At 40.1% G+C, this 18,486-nt stretch overlaps 1 protein-coding gene across 6 annotated transcripts; it reads left to right on the forward strand.

Annotated features, from left to right (window-relative positions):
- The first annotated feature begins 171 nt into the window (after window positions 1-171).
- Window positions 172-18,467, forward strand: ORC4 (origin recognition complex subunit 4). Of its 6 annotated transcripts, none has more exons than XM_088661669.1 (14): window positions 172-288; window positions 3,849-3,920; window positions 5,665-5,741; window positions 6,712-6,802; window positions 8,117-8,192; window positions 9,117-9,202; window positions 10,235-10,283; window positions 11,129-11,280; window positions 11,950-12,123; window positions 13,186-13,272; window positions 14,842-14,950; window positions 16,923-17,018; window positions 17,107-17,174; window positions 18,134-18,467. In XM_088661669.1, exons 2-14 carry the CDS (start codon window positions 3,861-3,863, stop codon window positions 18,314-18,316), a joined length of 1,308 nt encoding a protein of 435 aa, XP_088517795.1. In that variant the 5' UTR covers window positions 172-288; window positions 3,849-3,860; the 3' UTR covers window positions 18,317-18,467. The 6 variants fall into 6 exon arrangements, with proteins under 6 accessions (XP_088517795.1, XP_088517809.1, XP_088517800.1 ...); XM_088661674.1 differs by lacking the exon at window positions 172-288 and adding an exon at window positions 321-505; XM_035131130.3 differs by lacking the exon at window positions 172-288 and adding an exon at window positions 321-460.
- The last annotated feature ends 19 nt before the right edge of the window (window positions 18,468-18,486 follow it).

The raw sequence follows: 18,486 nt of genomic DNA on the forward strand, positions 1-18,486 counted from the left end.
GGGAAAAAAGGTTGCCTCCCACAATGCCGCGCGCCGCAAGCGAACCCGGAAAAGGATTCCGCGAAGGTGGGAGGAGTGGGGGGAGGAGAAAAGGGGAGGTAAAAAAAGAAAAAGAGGGGAAACCGGAAATTGCGGGAGGGGAAATCAAGAGGGCAAAAGCGGAAGTAAGCCAATGGGCGGAGGCGGAGAGGAGTAGAGTCTGAGGAAGAGACACAGGAAACCCGTTGACTCGGAGCCGCTGCGCGTGTAAATAGATCGGCGCCCTCGCGCAGGGGTCACGTGATAGAGGTGCGCTCTCTCTCGCTCGCGCGGAGGTTGCCGGGAGGGCATTCATCAGAGCTTGGCGGCGGGCGCTCGGAGTAGCGGGCGGGAGCCGAGAGCGAGAGTGACGGGAGGGGGAGAAAGGGAGTTGCCCGTGAGCGTTGCTCGCTTGCTCGGGAGTTGCCCGTGAGCGTTGCAGGTAACGGTTGGTCCAGGACGTGGTTTTGAGGAGGCTGGGGGGAAGGTGTGCGCGCGGGAACTGCGTGGAGGAGGGCGGGGCTCTGTTTAAAATTCCTCACCTTGGCTTCGGTTTTTTGGTGGTGGTGGTTTTTTAAAACCGGACGGTGGTTCTGAAGCGGTTCAACGGCTCTTGCACCTGCCCTCTCGCCCTATAAGTAGAGAAGGCGTGTTGGGCTGCTCTTTTCCTCAAGGCGAAATAGTGGTGGGGTGGGGATGGGGGCTCTGAGCGGTTTTCTCGTCCCCACCTTTTTTTTTTAAAGGAATAAGGATCTGTAGGTGGGTTGTGAGAACGGAACACGGCCATGGTGTCATTAAGCCCAAGGCAGGATATTAGCAGGGGCGGTTGTTAAATATGCACAACGGCGGGAAGGCTGGACTCCCTGGTGGGATTCTGCAGGGCAGGCTAGTAACCCACTTGGTTATGATCTACTCTTGACTTTGACGACATCATGGCCATGGTGGGATTTGAGTTTAAGCCCTGTCAAAGTTACAGCAGCCATATAGCTTCTTCTCCCTGCCTCCAAACGGATAGAGAAACTGTTAAGTATTGAGGACCAATATAGGAATTAGAGGCTGGCTGAGTGTTGACGTACGTAAAGTGTATCTAGGTGGCATAAATTGCACATGCATCATTTCTGAAGTGTATTGACTTTGCTATATTTGACAGCACATCCTTCCGTTTTAGCCCTTGGTGCTACTTGACACGTGTTCTGTAAATTGCTCCTGCCAGGCTTCCAGTTGAAAATTATAGTGTGTAAGCCCGCTCAGGGTAGGGACCTGGTTTGCTGTTCTTTGTAAAGTACAGTATCCTGTCTGTTTGGTTAGAGCAATTGCATCCCCACTTCAACCAAAAGTGGTTCCCAGAGTGGCTTGCATACAATGAATTAAAACAAGACGGTCCCTGCCTAGAGGCTTACAGTCAAACAACAAATCAGCACACAAGGGACAGAGATGGAAAAGAGAAAGCAAACTCAGGCACCAATTTAAACAGTAGTTCCTATAGTGACTAGCTAGTATTGAAAGAGATTGCTTGGCATCAGAGATGTCTGATGGGGTTGGTCTTTCAGCAGAGCTGATGGGATGAGCCCTACTTCCATCTCTCCTTCTGAAATAGCCCGATGGAATCTCTGCTGCCAGGTGACAGTTGATGGCACTGTATAAATATAATACTGTGGTGATAAAATTATAAAGTTATAAACAAAGATCAGGATTGGAGGACTGTGATATATATAGCCAGCTGGTATGAGATGAGTAAACTGAAGTGGATTGGGTTTGAAATGGAGGTTAAAATTTGGTTGGAGACTGTCTTTGGTCTTTTATTGTATTCAGTTAAGTAAGGTACTGAAATTTGCATACTTCCCTTCCCAAAATAAGCTTTCAGTCACCACACATTAGAACCCTTGGAACTGGGAGATGATCCCATATGACTTGCCCTAGCTATGACTATATTCAACCATGGTATACTATTATGTGAACAAGATAGCTAATTATGTTATTCCATGTTTTCCACACCAACAAAATGTGGTTAGCAATAATTGTGGTTAGTTTTAAACAAACTAACTTTAAACTGTGGTTTTTGCAACTGTCCTTTTAAAACCACTGCTCTGAGCAAGATGACAAACTATGCTGAATTAGAAGTGACTACACAGGAGGAAAGGTTTGAGCCAAAGGCTAGGCATGGCTTGTCATTTATGCTAAACTGTGATTTGATGTAATGTTTGAACATAGCTACTGTGCCCATCTCAAGTTTATTTTTGCATAAGGTACTGTTCAAGCATGATGATCCTAGGCCAACATATGTAAGTAGGAAACTGGGGCTTTGCACCCTGAAGTCATATGCACCTGACATAAGCCCATCTCAGTGTTGTAGAGCCAGTGTGGTGTAGTGGTTAAGAGCAGTAGACTCCTAATCTGGGGAACCGGGTTCGCATCTCTGCTCCACATGCAGCTGCTGGGTGACCTTGGGCTAGTCACACTTCTCTGAAGTCTCTCAGCCCCTCCTACCTCACAGGGTGTCTGTTGTGGGGGAGGAAGGGAAAGGAGAATGTTAGCCGCTTTGAGACTCCTTTGCGTAGTGATAAAGCGGGATATCAAATCCAAACTCCTCCTCCTCCTCCTCCTCCTCTTCTTCTTCTTCTTCTTCTTCTTCTTCTTCTTCTTCTTCTTCTTCTGAGCCCAAAACTTATGAAAAGTTTTTATTCATGATGCACTTAATTATAGGCAAAATAGATACAAAGGCTTAGCTTTGGGTTGGCCCAGATCATACATATCCAGGAATCAAGACCCCTTTGAGATGCTTTAGTGTTGTGCCTAGCCCAACATTCTATATTTGCTTGAAATGTGTAGTGTGAATGTTGGGGTATATTGATTGGAGTCCATGTCTTGTTTCAGGGTGAGGATCTCACACTCCCTTATGCACCTGTATTTTCCAGAGAAATAATATAATTAGTGTCTGAGCATTACACTTCAGATCACTTTCACACAGATCATGGTTTGGGCAGATGCTGACATGTGTACTCTCTCTTGGTCTCTGAATGGTGACATGCAGTCAGTCAGGTGTTGTGAAGTGAGGCACTGGGTAAAGCTATGGTAAGGCTACAGAGCTGCTGCCCTGTTTTATTCCCAAAGTGTCTCTGAGCCCTGCTATGATGGGGCCCAGAGATATTCTGAGGAAATGAAGATGGCAGTAGCTGTTGTGAATGTTTTGCCCTGCACTTCTCTTCTCAGTGGTGGACTGAGTTCCACCACCTGCCCCTATTGCTGCTTGTCCAGCCTGGTAAGTTAATTCTGTCAGTGGGGAAAGCAGCACTGAACAGCATTGGACCACTGCAGAGATGATGGTGGAGCTTAACCTGGCACTGAGAAGAAAAGCACTGGGCAAAGCATCTACAGTCATACCTGTTACTTACGGGTTTGGCGTGTCTGTAACCTGCACACATGCGCAGAAGCGTCACATTGCGTCACGCGTGTGCAGATGCGGCGCTTCAGGATGCGGCCTTTTCATGTGAACGGGCCTCTGGAACGGATCCCGTTCGCAACAAGAGGTACCACTGTACACTGTCTTCATTTTTCAGGGATCACTGAGCATCTTACTCAGTGCCCCTTCCAACTTGGCACCAGCCCTGCCTACAAGAAAATGAAGTTTAAAACTAAACACAATTTTAAGACTTCTTGCAAAGAATAATTTTCCAGTGTCATGCATATGATTTGTAGTGGCTCATCGATTATTTCGGGATCACAGTTATGCACATTTCAGGCTTCTGTTGAATAAAGAACCATAAAATGATGCAATACCAGTCTTATGTGTAAGGAAGTTCTGCTGTAACATAAAATGTTTCTCTTTTAAGGCTTGAGTTACAATGAGCAAACGTAAGCTAAAGGAGGAGGATAGCTTCACAAATGGGGAATGCATATCAAAGGTTAGTATAATTGCTTGAATAGGAAAGATGAAGTTATAAATTGGGGGGGGGGTTGCTGACAAGTATGCATGTCCTACTTGCACATGAGATGTTTATTCTTTTGCGACTCATATGCACAAATTATGCATTTGTGGAGAGAGATGTGGATTCAGTCAGTCTCTCTTGTTAAGTGTGTATAAATCTCTCTCACACACACTCATTTGATAAATTCTACCAAAACCAATTCTGCTTACCACCTGATTGGATTTGCAAATGCAGCACCAATGTGATCGCTTACAGCTGCACATACAAACCCATTCATGTGTAAACCAGCAAGAACACCCTCAATTCCTGTCTGTGTGCTTAGCCCTTAATGCAGTAAATGAATCCATGTGTAGAAGCCCACTTCCACAATTGCATACCTATTACTAGATAATTTCTGGAGTGTATATGTGTCACGACTAACGTCACGGCTACTGCTTGTTATTGTTTAGCTGGGGTGGGGTCATAACTCAGTACCGTAGGTAGATCACATGATTTGCTCTGTTCACCAAACTTTAGCTCCGAATTTAGTCTCCAGCATCATCAGACAGGACTGGGAAAGATCCTTGTCTGAAATCCCAAAGAGACACTGCCAGTAAGAAAATAGATTGCTGAGATAGATGACCAATGGTCTGACTTGGTGTATGGCACTTGCAGTGTTCCTATGTAACTGCATCTCTACTATAAAGAATCCTGGATATTTGTACTATAGCAGGGTGGGGAACATTTTTCAGTCCGAGGGCGAAAGTGGACAGAAGAACAATGGAATGCAATAACTATCAAACTGGTGCTAACACTCCATTTTTGTGTAATGTGATGTAGAGGTTCATGGCGGAGCAACTGCAGGTGTTTCTAGATGAACTGATTATCTAGATCCAGTGCAATCTGGAATCAGACCTGAGTTTGGGACTGAATCAGCCTTGGTTCCACCAATGGATGGTGCTTTATGAACCATCCCGGACCCTGTAATCATTGAGGCCCTTCTTCAGTCTTCCCCTTCCACTGAAGATCTGGAGAGTTCAAGTCCATTTTTACTTAAGGGCCATGTCCAAAAGTAGCATTGGGAGACTGTTATTTGGGGCCATGGAAGTTACATTATAGGGTCCCCTCGGGTAATATTTTGTTCCCAGTACTATTTAATATCTATATGAAGCTGTTAAGAATGGTCAATAGGAGTCTGGGGGCATGGTCATTAGGAGTCTGGGGGGCAAGGTGTCATCAGTATGCTGATTATATCCATCTCTGTTACATCTGAACTGAGATGTTGTTAAAGACCTGGACAGTGCCTAGAAGCAGTTAGGCCAGTAAGCAGAGTCTGAATCCTGAATCCTGAAGATTGAGGTTTTGTGGGTGGGTGGTTCCTGGATATGGGAGATAGGCCGGTTGCCTGCCCTGTTTGAACCTGTACTTTATCAATTTTCAAGCAAGTACCATACATGATAAGTTGCTGACACCTGATTAAAACTATTTTATTCCATAAGGCATTTTCACCATGAATGCTTCTTTGATGTTTTAATCTATGATGTTTAATTTATGTTTTATATTCTCTGTTTGCATTTTGTAAGCTGTTTTGGGACCCAGAAGGAGAATGGCAAGATATAAATTGTGAAAATCAATCAATAACAAATTTGTAGCTTACTAACTTCCACAGGATAAGAGAAAATTGTTAAATGACAGCTGGTTGTGCTGTGCATATTTGATGTCTCTATAACTCAATATGCAGGTACAAAGAATATTGCGTGAAAGGTTCTGTCACCAGAGTCAAAATGGGAAGTTGTTTGGAATTGAGCTCCAATACAAGTAAGGAAACAGTGTATTTATGTTTGTTTCAGATAACCCCTTTACTGATCTTGTGGACTTTAAACTGCAAATTTTGTAGATATCAATATTTCAAATATTTGTTCCACAAATACTGGGTTCTTACCCATCCTCAAAGGGACTCTAAAAAGACTAAAACATATTCATAGGGAGGGAGGAAATGTTCCCAGTGGTTCTTATGGCATACCTCAAATGAAAGCTCTCTTTTCATTGGATCGTCACAGTAGTTATCACAGTGCCATTGCCCTCCCAACCTTAATGGATCATTTCACCGAAAGTGGTAGAAAAGCAACAGCCATACTTGTCCTGGAATCGTTTTCAGTAACATGGTCTCAAGTCAGCACTATAGCAGCTATTACATTAAGGAGGATGAGGGGTTCTAATCCTAACACATAATCACTTGACCTTACACGGGGCTCCATAAGAAGTGTGTAAGGTAGGTATCCATCAGTAAGTAATGTGTTGGTGAAGAGAAGACAGTGGAAACTCCTCCATCATTTTTTTTTAAAAAAACTTAATAGTTAATAACTATTAAAATATGAAATCAAGCATAAAGCTAGTCAAAATTACCCTACTAATTAAAATAAGTTTGTACTCAATCTTTTGAACTAGCTTAGAGATATATTTACAGAGACTATAAATCTAGGGTTAGAATTTGTCAGTAGAGATTACCGTAGTTTTAAAAATTAACTGTCCTTTTTTTCCTTCCAAGAAAAAAGCTAGCTTCTTGAGAATCAGAAAAGCATTTAAATAACAATTGCACAGACAAATGTGTTCAGTTCTGTTTCTTGGTGTGTTGTCATAATGTGTTTTCTAGATGGGTAAAGGGAGGTGGGCTGAGACTTTTTAAAAATAATGTGATTTTGTTTCTCTGAGATGAAATTTGATATCTGAAATTATTCCAGGTCTAAAGTTATTTGTCTTCCTCATTCTCTCTCCTTGTCTTACTCAGACAATTACTTGAGCTTCTGAAACGTACTGCTATCAATGGCGAAAGCAACTCTGTACTCATTATTGGACCTCGGGGATCAGGGAAGACTCTGGTAATATTTAATTCCATTTAGTTTTTATATATTGAGTCCCATGTGGAAAGTTGTAATTTAATGTACTGCATGAAAATTATCAGTGAAATTCATTTTCTTTTATATCAAATGCTGGCTTTGTGGTGAGAGGGAAGAAATTTGTTTCATAATGATGTTAAAGCGAATTCACCAGCCCATGCATTTTGGTACATAGAATGTGACTCTCAGAGCTTTTAACCTTGCTTCTTTGGAACATTTGAGATGCTTTAGCTTCTTAATGTGTTATTTTATTCGAGTTTCTACCTTTTATTCTACATCTTTTATTCTATATTGATCTTTTTAGGTCTCTTGACTAGAAAAATCTTTTCTAAACTTCATAAATAAAACTGTTTTCTAACTAAGCTTTACTTTCCAGTTTTGATAGGATTATGTCCTATGGTGCCCATCCAGTAAGGGGAGGCTCTGTGAACAAGTATGTTCTCCCCCATCCTTTCCACTGTTCTGAAGGATCCCCGTATCCTCTCGGGATTTGAGGAAGATGCAGGGGGATCAGGATACCATTGGATGCAAATTTCACTCTTTGGCATGCTTCCTGACTAATACCATCTAGGGAATTGATACTTTGAATCCCTTGCTTTTATTTATTATATTTATTTATATCCAATTTTAATGATACAAATCCTTATATGTAAAACCAAAAATAAAATCAAAACATATTTGTCAGGATCTTTCCCACAAGGCGCTTACTGGGAAGGCACAGACCACCTAGAATAGGAGCAAATCTCTACTATTTTTCCTTTGTCATGCCATTGTTTTTTTCATTTGTTGCAATTACGAAATAACTTTTAAAAGCTGCAACAAATGTTACATTCCACTTGGTGCATTTAAAAGATTGTGATTTTAACATGTTCTTTATTGGAAACCAGAAGTAGTCTTAAATCTAAATGAACAATTATTTGTTCAGGTTCAAATGAAACTTTCTATGCACAGAAAGGACTTAAATCCGTTGGAAATGCCACAGATAGAAGCAGGAAGATATTTCTGGCAGTTGCTTTCTACAGATTGCCGTTCTGTCCCAGAGGTTACCCCAGCCCACCAGTGCAGAATGTTAGCATCACGGGGGACAGTGGAATAATAAGTAGATCTTCTCAGCTCTCCCAACCACCACTCCCAAATCCTGTGCTGGAATCCAGTCCCTTCTATAAACAGATGTTCAATTTTTTCTGTTACAATAGTATAAATCATGCCCATAAAAACTTGTTTCAGTTTTAAATCCTGATACTATGTAGTAAGCATATGGCATAAGAAATTATGTTTTGTTTTATTTCTTCCTAGTTAACATGTCATGTCTTAAAGAAGCTCATGGAAGTAAAGGAAGTAAGAGAAAACATCTTACAAGTTCATTTAAATGGTATGTAATTTGGTCACGTCAGCTGAATTTCCTTGAAGATAGTGCTAATTGAGCCTTGTAATTCTGTACTGATCTATTTCAATTAACAATTTCAAGGAATTGTACTTATTGTAGCCATAGTATGTACTGGCAGCAGAGATAGAATTGTACATAAAAGCTCTATAAAAAGCTGTGTTAACATAAACATGTTAGCATCATGTGAGCAGACATCCACATGTGCAATGGAATTTCTATTATCCATCCTGCACCCCTGTTGCAAGTCTGCTGCAGATGATCCCCTAACTACCCAGGGTAGATTGCCAGGAGCAGGCTACAGAGGGAGGAGAGAAAAGGAAAGTCATGGTGCATAAGTGGAAGTTCATCCTGTTCACACATGGAAGTTGGATACCACCATATATTATCAGTTTTAACAATGGGTTGCTTTAAAGGGTTGAGAATATGCCATGTGATCAAGACTCAACAACTTACTGTTTAGCAAAAACCATAGTTTGTTGTCAACCTGAACAGGCAAACAGGTTTGCACTTTCCTTCCAAGAATTGCAAACCCTGCCGTAGTCTGTAGGTCTTGTTCAAGGGGCATTTACAAACCACGGCTATGGGTTTTTTTTCTAGACAGGATCTGAATGTGTGAGGTGAAGGAGTTGGAGAAGGGAGTATGCAAGCTCAAGGCTCACTCATATAATACCAAACAAGGCTTTGTTGCACTTGAACTGCCTAGCTTTCATCTTCCTGAAACTAAGGATCCAATGCAACTTTGAGAGAAATGAGCATGTGATCCTTGGATACTTAATGACATTTCTAAAATTTGCTTTGGCTGCTACTATTTTTTGAAATATAAAATGCATTCTTTTTTCTGTCTTTCTGGTGGGGTTTATAGAATTTCCAAATCTAGAATATTATTGTGTATTTGCGATTGTCTTCTAGGGTTATTACAGACCAATGATAAAATTGCTCTTAAGGAGATTACAAGACAGCTAAATCTAGAAAATGTGGTTGGAGATAAAGTTTTTGTAAGTAAAACATTTAGCTGTGCTTAAATATATATAGTCCACATTGTTGTACTCTTTCACGTGTAACTATATCCATATGCTGCAAAATCATAAAACCATGTAAGGGGCATTGCAAACGCAGCTTTCCCTTTGAGATTTCTTAGACTGCAACACAACCAACTGGGTTATTATTATTTAATTGTTTATTTAATTGTTTATTGCTATGCTCCCACTTACCTGAAGGCATAAAAAATGCCATCATTCCTATGTTGTCCCTTCCCTTTAGTGATATTTTTTTTCCTGTCCTTGCTTGAAGCAGGTCTTTATATAGCTTGTGCTCTTCTGGCTTTATTTTACTACTTTTTGTGTGCATATGTGTTTCCCAGTAGTTTTTACTGTGGTTTGTTCCTTAGGTGTTCATTTTAGGTTAGGTTTTTACTCCGATTTCCATTTGTTTCTTCTATTGCCTTTTCTATGATGTTTTAACACCTGCTTCTTTACTGCTAATTGGTTTCATATTCAATTACTTCTTCTGGTTAATCTTCCTCTGTTTTAACCATTTTATTATTTATATATATATATATATATATATATATATATATATATATATATGCCGCCCAGCTGACTGAGTTGCCCCACTTTGGATGATTCCCAACAAAATAATAAAAGCACTATAAAACAGCCATTAAAAACTTCCCCGTAGAGGGGTGCCTTCATATGTCTTCTAAAAGTCATATAGTTATTTATCTGTTTATCCCCTGCAACTGATTATTCCACTCTGATTACACTTTTTGCAATAGCATACAGTTCTACAAAATACAATGGATGGGATTCCGGGGGTGTTGTTTTGGGGGTTCCCACCACCACCAAAGAAAAACCAATTTCACTTGGTGCAATGGTGGCTGGAGGAGAGGGGGAAAGCCCTGCTGCACAAATGGGAATGTTTGTGCATGGGTTCTGCTGATAGGCACTCGTTTGGTGAATCCTGCTACATGTTTTTATTTTAAAGCTTAATATCTACCAGATAATCATTCAGATGTTGTTATCTTTTAGGGTAGTTTTGCAGAAAACCTCACATTTCTTCTTGAAGCATTAAAGAGAGGTAAACATATTTTCTTGGTGATTAATAACACATTATTGGGGCTTAATGACAAACACTATGACCAACTCCATCCAGATTACTAACTGGTATCCATTAGCATTTCTACAATCCCTGTTTTAAATCAGCTACACTGGTTGGTTGCACTGGTTGCCAGTTTGTTTGCAGGCACAGTTCAAGCTGCACACTTTGGTACCTAAAGCGCTAAGCAGCTTAGGCCCCAAATATCTGACAGCCTGGCTCCTTCTCTACTGTCTCCTTCTCCTCTCAGACAATTGGGATCAGCAGAGGAGCCCCTCTTGGTATTTCTGTGTCCCTCAGAGGTTTGCAATTGACCACTAGGGAGTAGGTATTCTCTGTGGTAGCCGCTAAATTATGGAATTCTCTCCCCATTGAGGTGCATCTATCATCCTTGTGGTACATTTTTTTACCGTAATGCTGAAGACGTGCCTCTTTACCCTGATCTTTGTAACTTTGTAACTTTATTCTCTTTGTAACTTTATTCTCTGTTTTTGTTTTGTTTTTAATATTGTAGTTCCGTTGTTGCATATTAGTATCATTCTATTTTAAATTGTATCATTGTTTTGTTATAACCCTCCCTGGGACATTATGGTGAAGGGTGGGTAAGAAAATCTGTAACTTAAATACTGCAGTAAAGGAACTCAAGTGAAATGTTAGGTGGCTTTGCCTTCTTACAATGAACTGGAAGTTCTTGCTAAATTGCAAGTTATGTTACAGTTCTTTCAGTTGTTTGCAAAGAGATACCTGTTGAGCTAGTGGAAGTCTTTGTGCAGAACCACTTAGTTGAATTGGGCCCCTAATAGTTACCCGTTTGTTTTATGTATTAGGTGACCGTGCTCACAGTTGCCCGGTGCTGTTCATCCTAGATGAGTTTGATCTGTTTGTTCATCATAAGAACCAGACGTTGCTGTATAACCTCTTTGATGTGTCCCAGTCAGCACAGACACCTATAGCTGTTGTTGGTCTGACTTGTAGACTGGTAAAATAAATTTAGTTTTCTCTTAATATATGTCGCCACCAGTGCATGTAAATTCAGATGATGACTAGTAAAGATGCTTCTCTTTAATTGGCTAGAGACCCTGTGCAGGGAAAAGTAAGAGACTTTTAGGGATTGTGAATCATTTTCATTACTAAATAAAGAATGCTACTTTAACCACACTTAGTAGAACTTCCTGTGTGTGCTACTGGAGTTGAAATAGCTTAGTCAAGTAATACTGCTAATAGTATTCATGTTGGCTGAAAAGATTCTGTTCCTCTTCTAATGAGGGTTGATTGAGAAATCGTAACGTGAAATACCTGTTCAAATAATCATTTTTAATAGATAATACAATTCAGATAAAGATAATTTAAATAAGTTGCCAACACTAGTATGCCCAATAAACTGAAAACTAATCTAGATATTTGATAGTAACTGAGATCTCTAAAATTTTCTGTTGCAAGCATTTAACCTATGTATACAGAATTTCAAATAAACTGTTTTATAACGTATGTATTGAAGTTGTCATTCTGCAGAGCTGGCAAATGCTCAAGCATAATTCCGAGGTCAGTTTGCATCCTTAAAAAGTTTTTTTAAAAAAGTTAACTAGCAATTGATATTTTTTTCTCGTAGATTTCTTAGGTTTCTGTCCTGTTTGCAATTTTTCACTAGGACATTCTAGAACTCATGGAGAAGAGAGTGAAGTCAAGATTTTCACACCGGCAAATATACTTAATGAATTCATTTGATTTTAAAAAATATCTGAATATTTGTAAAGAACAGTTATCCCTGCCTGCAGAATTTCCAGAAAAGTCCTTTATTCAGAAATGGAATAAGAATGTACAGGTAATTGAAATGATAATAAGCAATCAATTGAAATTTCTTGCTGAAGTCCTTCAAACTAACTGCTGGGTAACAGTGCTTATACAACTTGAAAAGGAATGCATTGGAATGTACTTATTCTAGTAGAAATTAGGATCCAAGTTATGTTCTGTTAGTGTACAGATTTCCACTTGTGAAATGGAAATTTTCCCTCCTCTCCCTTGCAAACGCCCCTTTGGTGCCCTCAAAATCAGCTCTGGATAGTTTGTGGACCCCTGGAGCAGATTTTGGAGTTGCATGGGAGGAGAGGAAAGGGAAGTCTTGTTGTGTGAGGAGAGTTCTGTGTATAAGCTATCATTTTTAATTTTATATCAAGTATTACTTGAAGGTACTTTATTGCTTCCCTACCTTCTGTTTTCAAAACCAGCCACCAAGTATATCTAGCACTGGTATCTGCCTCTGTAATTAAAAATTTGTTTGAAAATTGCAATGCTAGATTGTAGAGTAAAGGTCTCAAACACTATTACAAAGAGCAACTATGGTAAAATTATTGCATTTATCACTTTTTTAATACAAGACCCCTTTCAAACAGGTACATAAAAATTCCCCACCCACCCCAGAAAAGTGAGATAAATTAGTACATAATGACATCATCCTATAAACTTAATTTTACTAAAGTTTCAACTGGGCAGAAGAAAACAGTTTTTATTAGTATTTTAGTACTTGCTTTGAAAGGTGATTGAGAGCAAAGTTTTCATCCAACTTTTCCAATCAAATCCAAATAACTGGTCATTGGCCATGACAAATCTGAATCAAAAATAAATACAAGCAAAAGGGATGCCACAGCACAAATAATAGTCTCTATTTAGATCTCTGCGTCTCCCTTACAGTTCAATGCCATATGGTCCAGCATATTCTTTCTGATCTTTTTGTTAAAGCCAACCACATGGTTTGCTTTTGATAAATTATAACAGATTATATTTTTGTGATCAACTGTGTTATCCTACCAACTGTATAAAAATGTTTTAGTTGTATTAAGACGAGTAGATTGCTTAAAAATTATTGATTTTGAAAATAATGTTTTAGTCTCTCTTAGAAGACCAAAAGGTACAAGATGTACTGCAGAATCAATTCCATTGTAGTAAAGATCTGCGGTCTCTCTTCATGTTGTTGGTAAGATCTTGGCACGTTTATTTCTGCCTCACATTTTACTGCTATTCATGGAAATAAACTGATACTTCTAGTTACAAATGGAGTTAATACAACTACTACCGTGTATATAAAAGAAAACTAATATGTAAAGGAAAATGTTCTGATACAGCATGCTGGCTTAGCCCTTTTCTAGTGATAAATGCTTTTCTGAGGATGGGATCCAGAGTTCACTCTTGCCACCAGCAGTATTCCCTGAGCAGAGTTTCACTCAGGAGATGCACTTAAGGGCAGGTGGTGATTACCCCTCCTGTAATCATAGCAACCCTTCCCCGTGGAGCAGTGTGGAAAGTCTGTGCCTTTTAAGTTCTAATAAAATTCTGCAAGTCCAAGGCTTCCTGTTGACTATCATGACATTTATTATGTTTGGTGTGTCTTACTGTCTTAAGAGCCCCCTCCAGACCACTGGAAGGACCCATATACAGTTAGGAATGTTAAATATTTCCCCTTTATTCTGTTTTATATATTCTGATTGCAGGATTTGGGTTCAGAAACTATGTAGAGAAACAAGTTTATTAAGGTTCTATCTCTGGCCTGGTTTGAATATAACATTCCAGGCTCTATAAACCATTTCTTAGGAAGCCAGGGACCCATGTCATGCACCCATGCTTGTCCTTTCCCCCTCTTCTTTGCCTGCGTACTAGCTTTAGTGAGGATATATTGGTTCTTCTAAACAAGAAATATTTGTTAAGTCTGAAAGAGGAAATTCTGCTTGAAAACCAGATTTACTGTTTGGTGTGGGCAGCATCCAAAGTGGGTTTACTCCTGCTTGCTCATAAGGCATAGAATCGTGTGACTTGGCTTTTTGTACTGTTCCCTCTCCAAAGGAATTCTTCTCCATTTCTTCCCTACCTTCAAAAGGAGCAAATGTGGCATTCCTCTCTCCAAACGAAACCCCTGCCCCAAGACCCACCACTTTGTTTTCCTCAGGTAAATTTCTATCATGGGGAGAGCTCTATGGCATGATCCTTCATCATGGTACAGTGACTTCACCCACTGAAGGTCTTGCATAGCTTTTACATATTATACCTTAGATATCTTCAACACTACAGAAGTCATGGAGTGTTGGTACTGTGCAAGTTTTTTATGGTTGGTGTGTGGAAGTATTCAAGACCATACCTTTACTAAAATGTGCATATTTTCAACCAGAAGCCCTCACCCCTATGGGTGGTCTTCACCTCTTCAATTCCTCCATCACAACCCACTATTCCCTTAACTTCCTTCTATAACTGTATTTTTCTGCTACAGTATTGGCCATGGCCTCAAACTTGGGAAGGACCTTCAGAGGTCCTTCATAGTGCCAAAAAGCCCTGTCACATGATTCTCTGCCTACTTAAAAAATAGGAGTTCACAGACCAACCAGAAAGAACCTTCACTTGTAAGTACCAATTTTCCAATCTCCACGCTGCAAACGTTAAAAATTTTAAGAGTAGTCCTCTTTATAATGCAGCCAAATTGGACTTAAATCCATCTAAGTTGTTCTTGATCTGGTAAAACATTGTATTACATTTTCTGATTGCCTTTTGTCTTTAGATGCTTGCTTCAAGTAGTATAACTGTCTCACACCCGTATATCAACGCGTCAAACCTTCTTGAAGCAGGCAAACACTGCAGAATGGACTCTAAAGCAAATATTGTACATGGTAAGATGACAATGTGTACTTACTATCTTAAATTATGTGAGCACTTTATGTACTTTCTTTGTTTCAATTGGATCATCACACCCCAAATAATGCTTTGAAGCATGCTCTGCAATTGGGTGTTTCTCCCTCTCCTCACTTGCTCTTCGTCCTTTGTGGATCTCCAGATTCTCAGGGATGACTGAAGTGGGCACTAAATGCACGGTTTGTTGAGGATAGTCTTGACACTGCCACATAGCATCAGACATGTCTCAGTGGTAGATCATAAATATTGGGGAGGTGGAATAAGGCAATCTTTTAAATATGCTGTCACCAGTGAGTTTATGGCTTTATATTTAATAATAGTAAGACCTTAGGAGAGGGCTGGCAACCTGTGCAGCTCCTGCAACACAGGTGCTATACCAGACGTGGGTACCAGTGGCCAGTAGCGACTGGGTTGCAAAATTCGGCACCAACTGCAGCTTCCAAACCTCCATGGTCACACAACAAAGAATGCGTTACAGTGCTTCATCTTTTCAGGTTACTCCTGCTTCAGCCACCAAAGTCAAGCTATCCCAATCCAGGAATGGTTACAACAGATGTTGGTAAAAGGCTTTCTGAGCCACAGAAGTAACATGAGCCTCAAGCAATAAGCCTAGATCCAGAGTAACCCCTCCCCACAAAAAAGACCGCATAGTAATAATAATAATAATAATATAATAATTTATTATTTGTACCCCAGCCACTCTGGGCGGCTTCCAACAAAGATTTAAATACATTAAAATGTCACACATTGAAAGCTTCCCTAAACAGGGCTGCCTTCAGGTAGTTGTTTATCTCTTTGACATCTGATGGGAGGGCGTTCCACAGGGCGGGCGCCACTACTGAGAAGGCCCTCTGCCTGGTTCCCTGTAGCTTTGCTTCTCACAGTGAGGGAACCGCCAGAAGGCCCTTGGCGCTGGACCTCAGTGTCTGGGCAGAATGATGGGGGTGGAGACGCTCCTTCAGGTATACTGGACAGAGGCCATTTAGGGCTTTAAAGGTCAGCACCAACACTTTGAATTGTGCTCGGAAATGTACTGGGAGCCAATGTAGGTCTTTCAGGACTGGTGTTATATGGTCTCGGTGGCTGCTCCCAATCACCAGTCTAGCTGCCGCATTCTGGATTAGTTGTAGTTTCCGGGTCACCCACGTAGAGCGCACTGCAGTAGTCCAAGCGGGAGATAACTAAGGCATGCACCACTCTGGCGAGACAGTCTGCAGGCAGGTAGGGTCTCAGCCTGCGTACCAGATGGAGCTGATAGAAAGCTGCCCAGGACACAGAATTGACCTGCGCCTCCATGGACAGCTGTGAGTCCAAAATGACTCCCAGGCACAGTTATCCCATTCAGGACCAGGGAGTCCTCCACACCTGCCCGCCTCCTGTTCCCCACAAACAGTACTTCTGTCTTGTCAGGATTCAACCTCAATCTGTTACCCACCATCCATCCTCCAACCTCCAAAGCTGCTCCTTTAGAAGGGAGTGCAGGCTGCTGACAGCTCCAGACAATTGAACCACTCAACCACAGTGCTTCTGTTTTGCTAGAATTTAAGCTCAGTTTATTGGCCCTCATCAATCCCACACTGCATCCAGGAAGTGGTCCAGAATTTGCACAGCCTCAGCTGTCTGCTATTAGTCAGAAGTCTCTGAACCATCTGGGAAAGCTTCACTGGCCAACAACTACAGGATACAACATACCCAGAGGGTGGGGCAGGTCCTACCCAACAAGTTGTCACCTTGGGGTAAAACCATGTTAGGCTTAGTGTTATAATTGACCAAGTAGACTTCCTTTCCTTTATCGGATTTTTGAAATTTAAAGTCAGCTTTCCTCTTGAAAGCTTGAAGGAAGAAATAATAAAAATAGTTTCAAATAGCTGTTAACATTTTAGATTAGGCATTTAAAAAGCTATACTACCATGAAAATGGCTATTAAGAATTGTCTTCTTTCTCTAATAGGTCTGTCTGTGTTGGAACTCTGCCTCATAATAGCCATGAAACATTTAAATGATACTTATGAAGGAGAACCATTTAATTTTCAGATGGTTTATAATGGTAAGGTGACATCAGATTTGTAACAAAATGTGTAGTTTATTACCTCTAAAACAAAAGTGTAATATAATTTGTATTTGCTTTAATGTAGAGTACCAGAGGTTTCTACAGAGGAAAGCACACACAGTGTACAGTTTTGAGAAACCTGTTGTTATGAAGGTATGTACTTTATTACATTCTTTTGAAAGCTTCTGTCCACAGGAGCCAAATAGTTTGAAATAAGATTGATAGAAGAACTGGAACTATAAGATTTAGCTCCCATTTTTTATTTTTAAAAAAGATACAGTGGTACCTCTACTTACGAATTTAATGCGTTCTGAACACACATTTGTAAGTCGAAAAAAATTGTAAGTCGACTCCCATAGGAATGCATTGGGAGAAAAAATTCGTAAGTAGAAGCAACCCTATCTAAAAATTCGTAAGTAGAAAAAATCCTATCTAAACCGCATCCAAGATGGCGGACGGAGCTCCATTCATAAGTAGAAACATTCATAAGTAGAGTTATTCGTAAGTAGAGGTACCTCTGTATTCTAAAATGTTTTAGGGTTGTATGCTTTACATAGGTGTCATAGTCTTTTCATTACTGTATTTGGTACTCTGCTGCCCTCTAGTGAACATTGTATGCATACATGTAGCTTTGATGCTGCAAATGAGTTTTTTGTGTGATGGAGATTCTGTTTTAGAAAATAAAACTAAACAGCCTAAAATACAGTAGAACCTTGGTTTATGAACACCTCAGTTTACGAATTTTCAGTTTACGAACGCCGCGGACCCATCTGGAACGGATTAATCCACTTTCCATTACTTTCAATGGGAAGGTTTGCTTCAGTTTATGAATGCTTCAGTTTAAGTACTCCGCGGACCGTCTGGAACAGATTAACCCACTTTCCATTACTTTCAATGCTTAAGTTCGCTTCAATTTATGAACAGACTTCCGGAACCAATTGTGTTCATAAACCGAGGTACCACTGTAGAGGCAAGATTTTTGCTGCATCTTAATTCTTATTCAGTAGCAAACTCTAATCTAAAATATCTGTAACTGCAAATTATGTTGAGTTTCTCCGTGGATGATGGGGAAAGATTCTAATGATGATTCGTTTGTATTTTTTAATTTTTAGGCTTACGAACACTTGCTGCATCTTGAATTGATAAAACCTGTAGAAGGACCATCTATGTGCACACAAAGAGAATACTTGCTAATGAATCTTCTTTTGGACAACCACCAAATTATGGAAGCTCTGCAGGTTTACCCAAATTGCCCAACTGATGTAAAGGAATGGGCTACATCTTCAGTAAATTGATTGTAGATTTGAGATATTTGATAAGATTCTGGAGTGTGGTACTTGGTTACAAATAATCCAGATGAAAAATCAGTGTTATCTACTGAAAGATGACCTTTAAAAATGTTCTTCAACTGCCCAATGTACTTGATTAAAAAGTGTGTCCCTCTTTTCTTTGGTTTATTTGTTAG

Source organism: Zootoca vivipara, chromosome 1 (genome assembly GCF_965207765.1).
Source record: "Zootoca vivipara chromosome 1, rZooViv2.hap1.1, whole genome shotgun sequence".
Taxonomy (NCBI): Eukaryota; Metazoa; Chordata; class Lepidosauria; order Squamata; family Lacertidae; genus Zootoca; species Zootoca vivipara.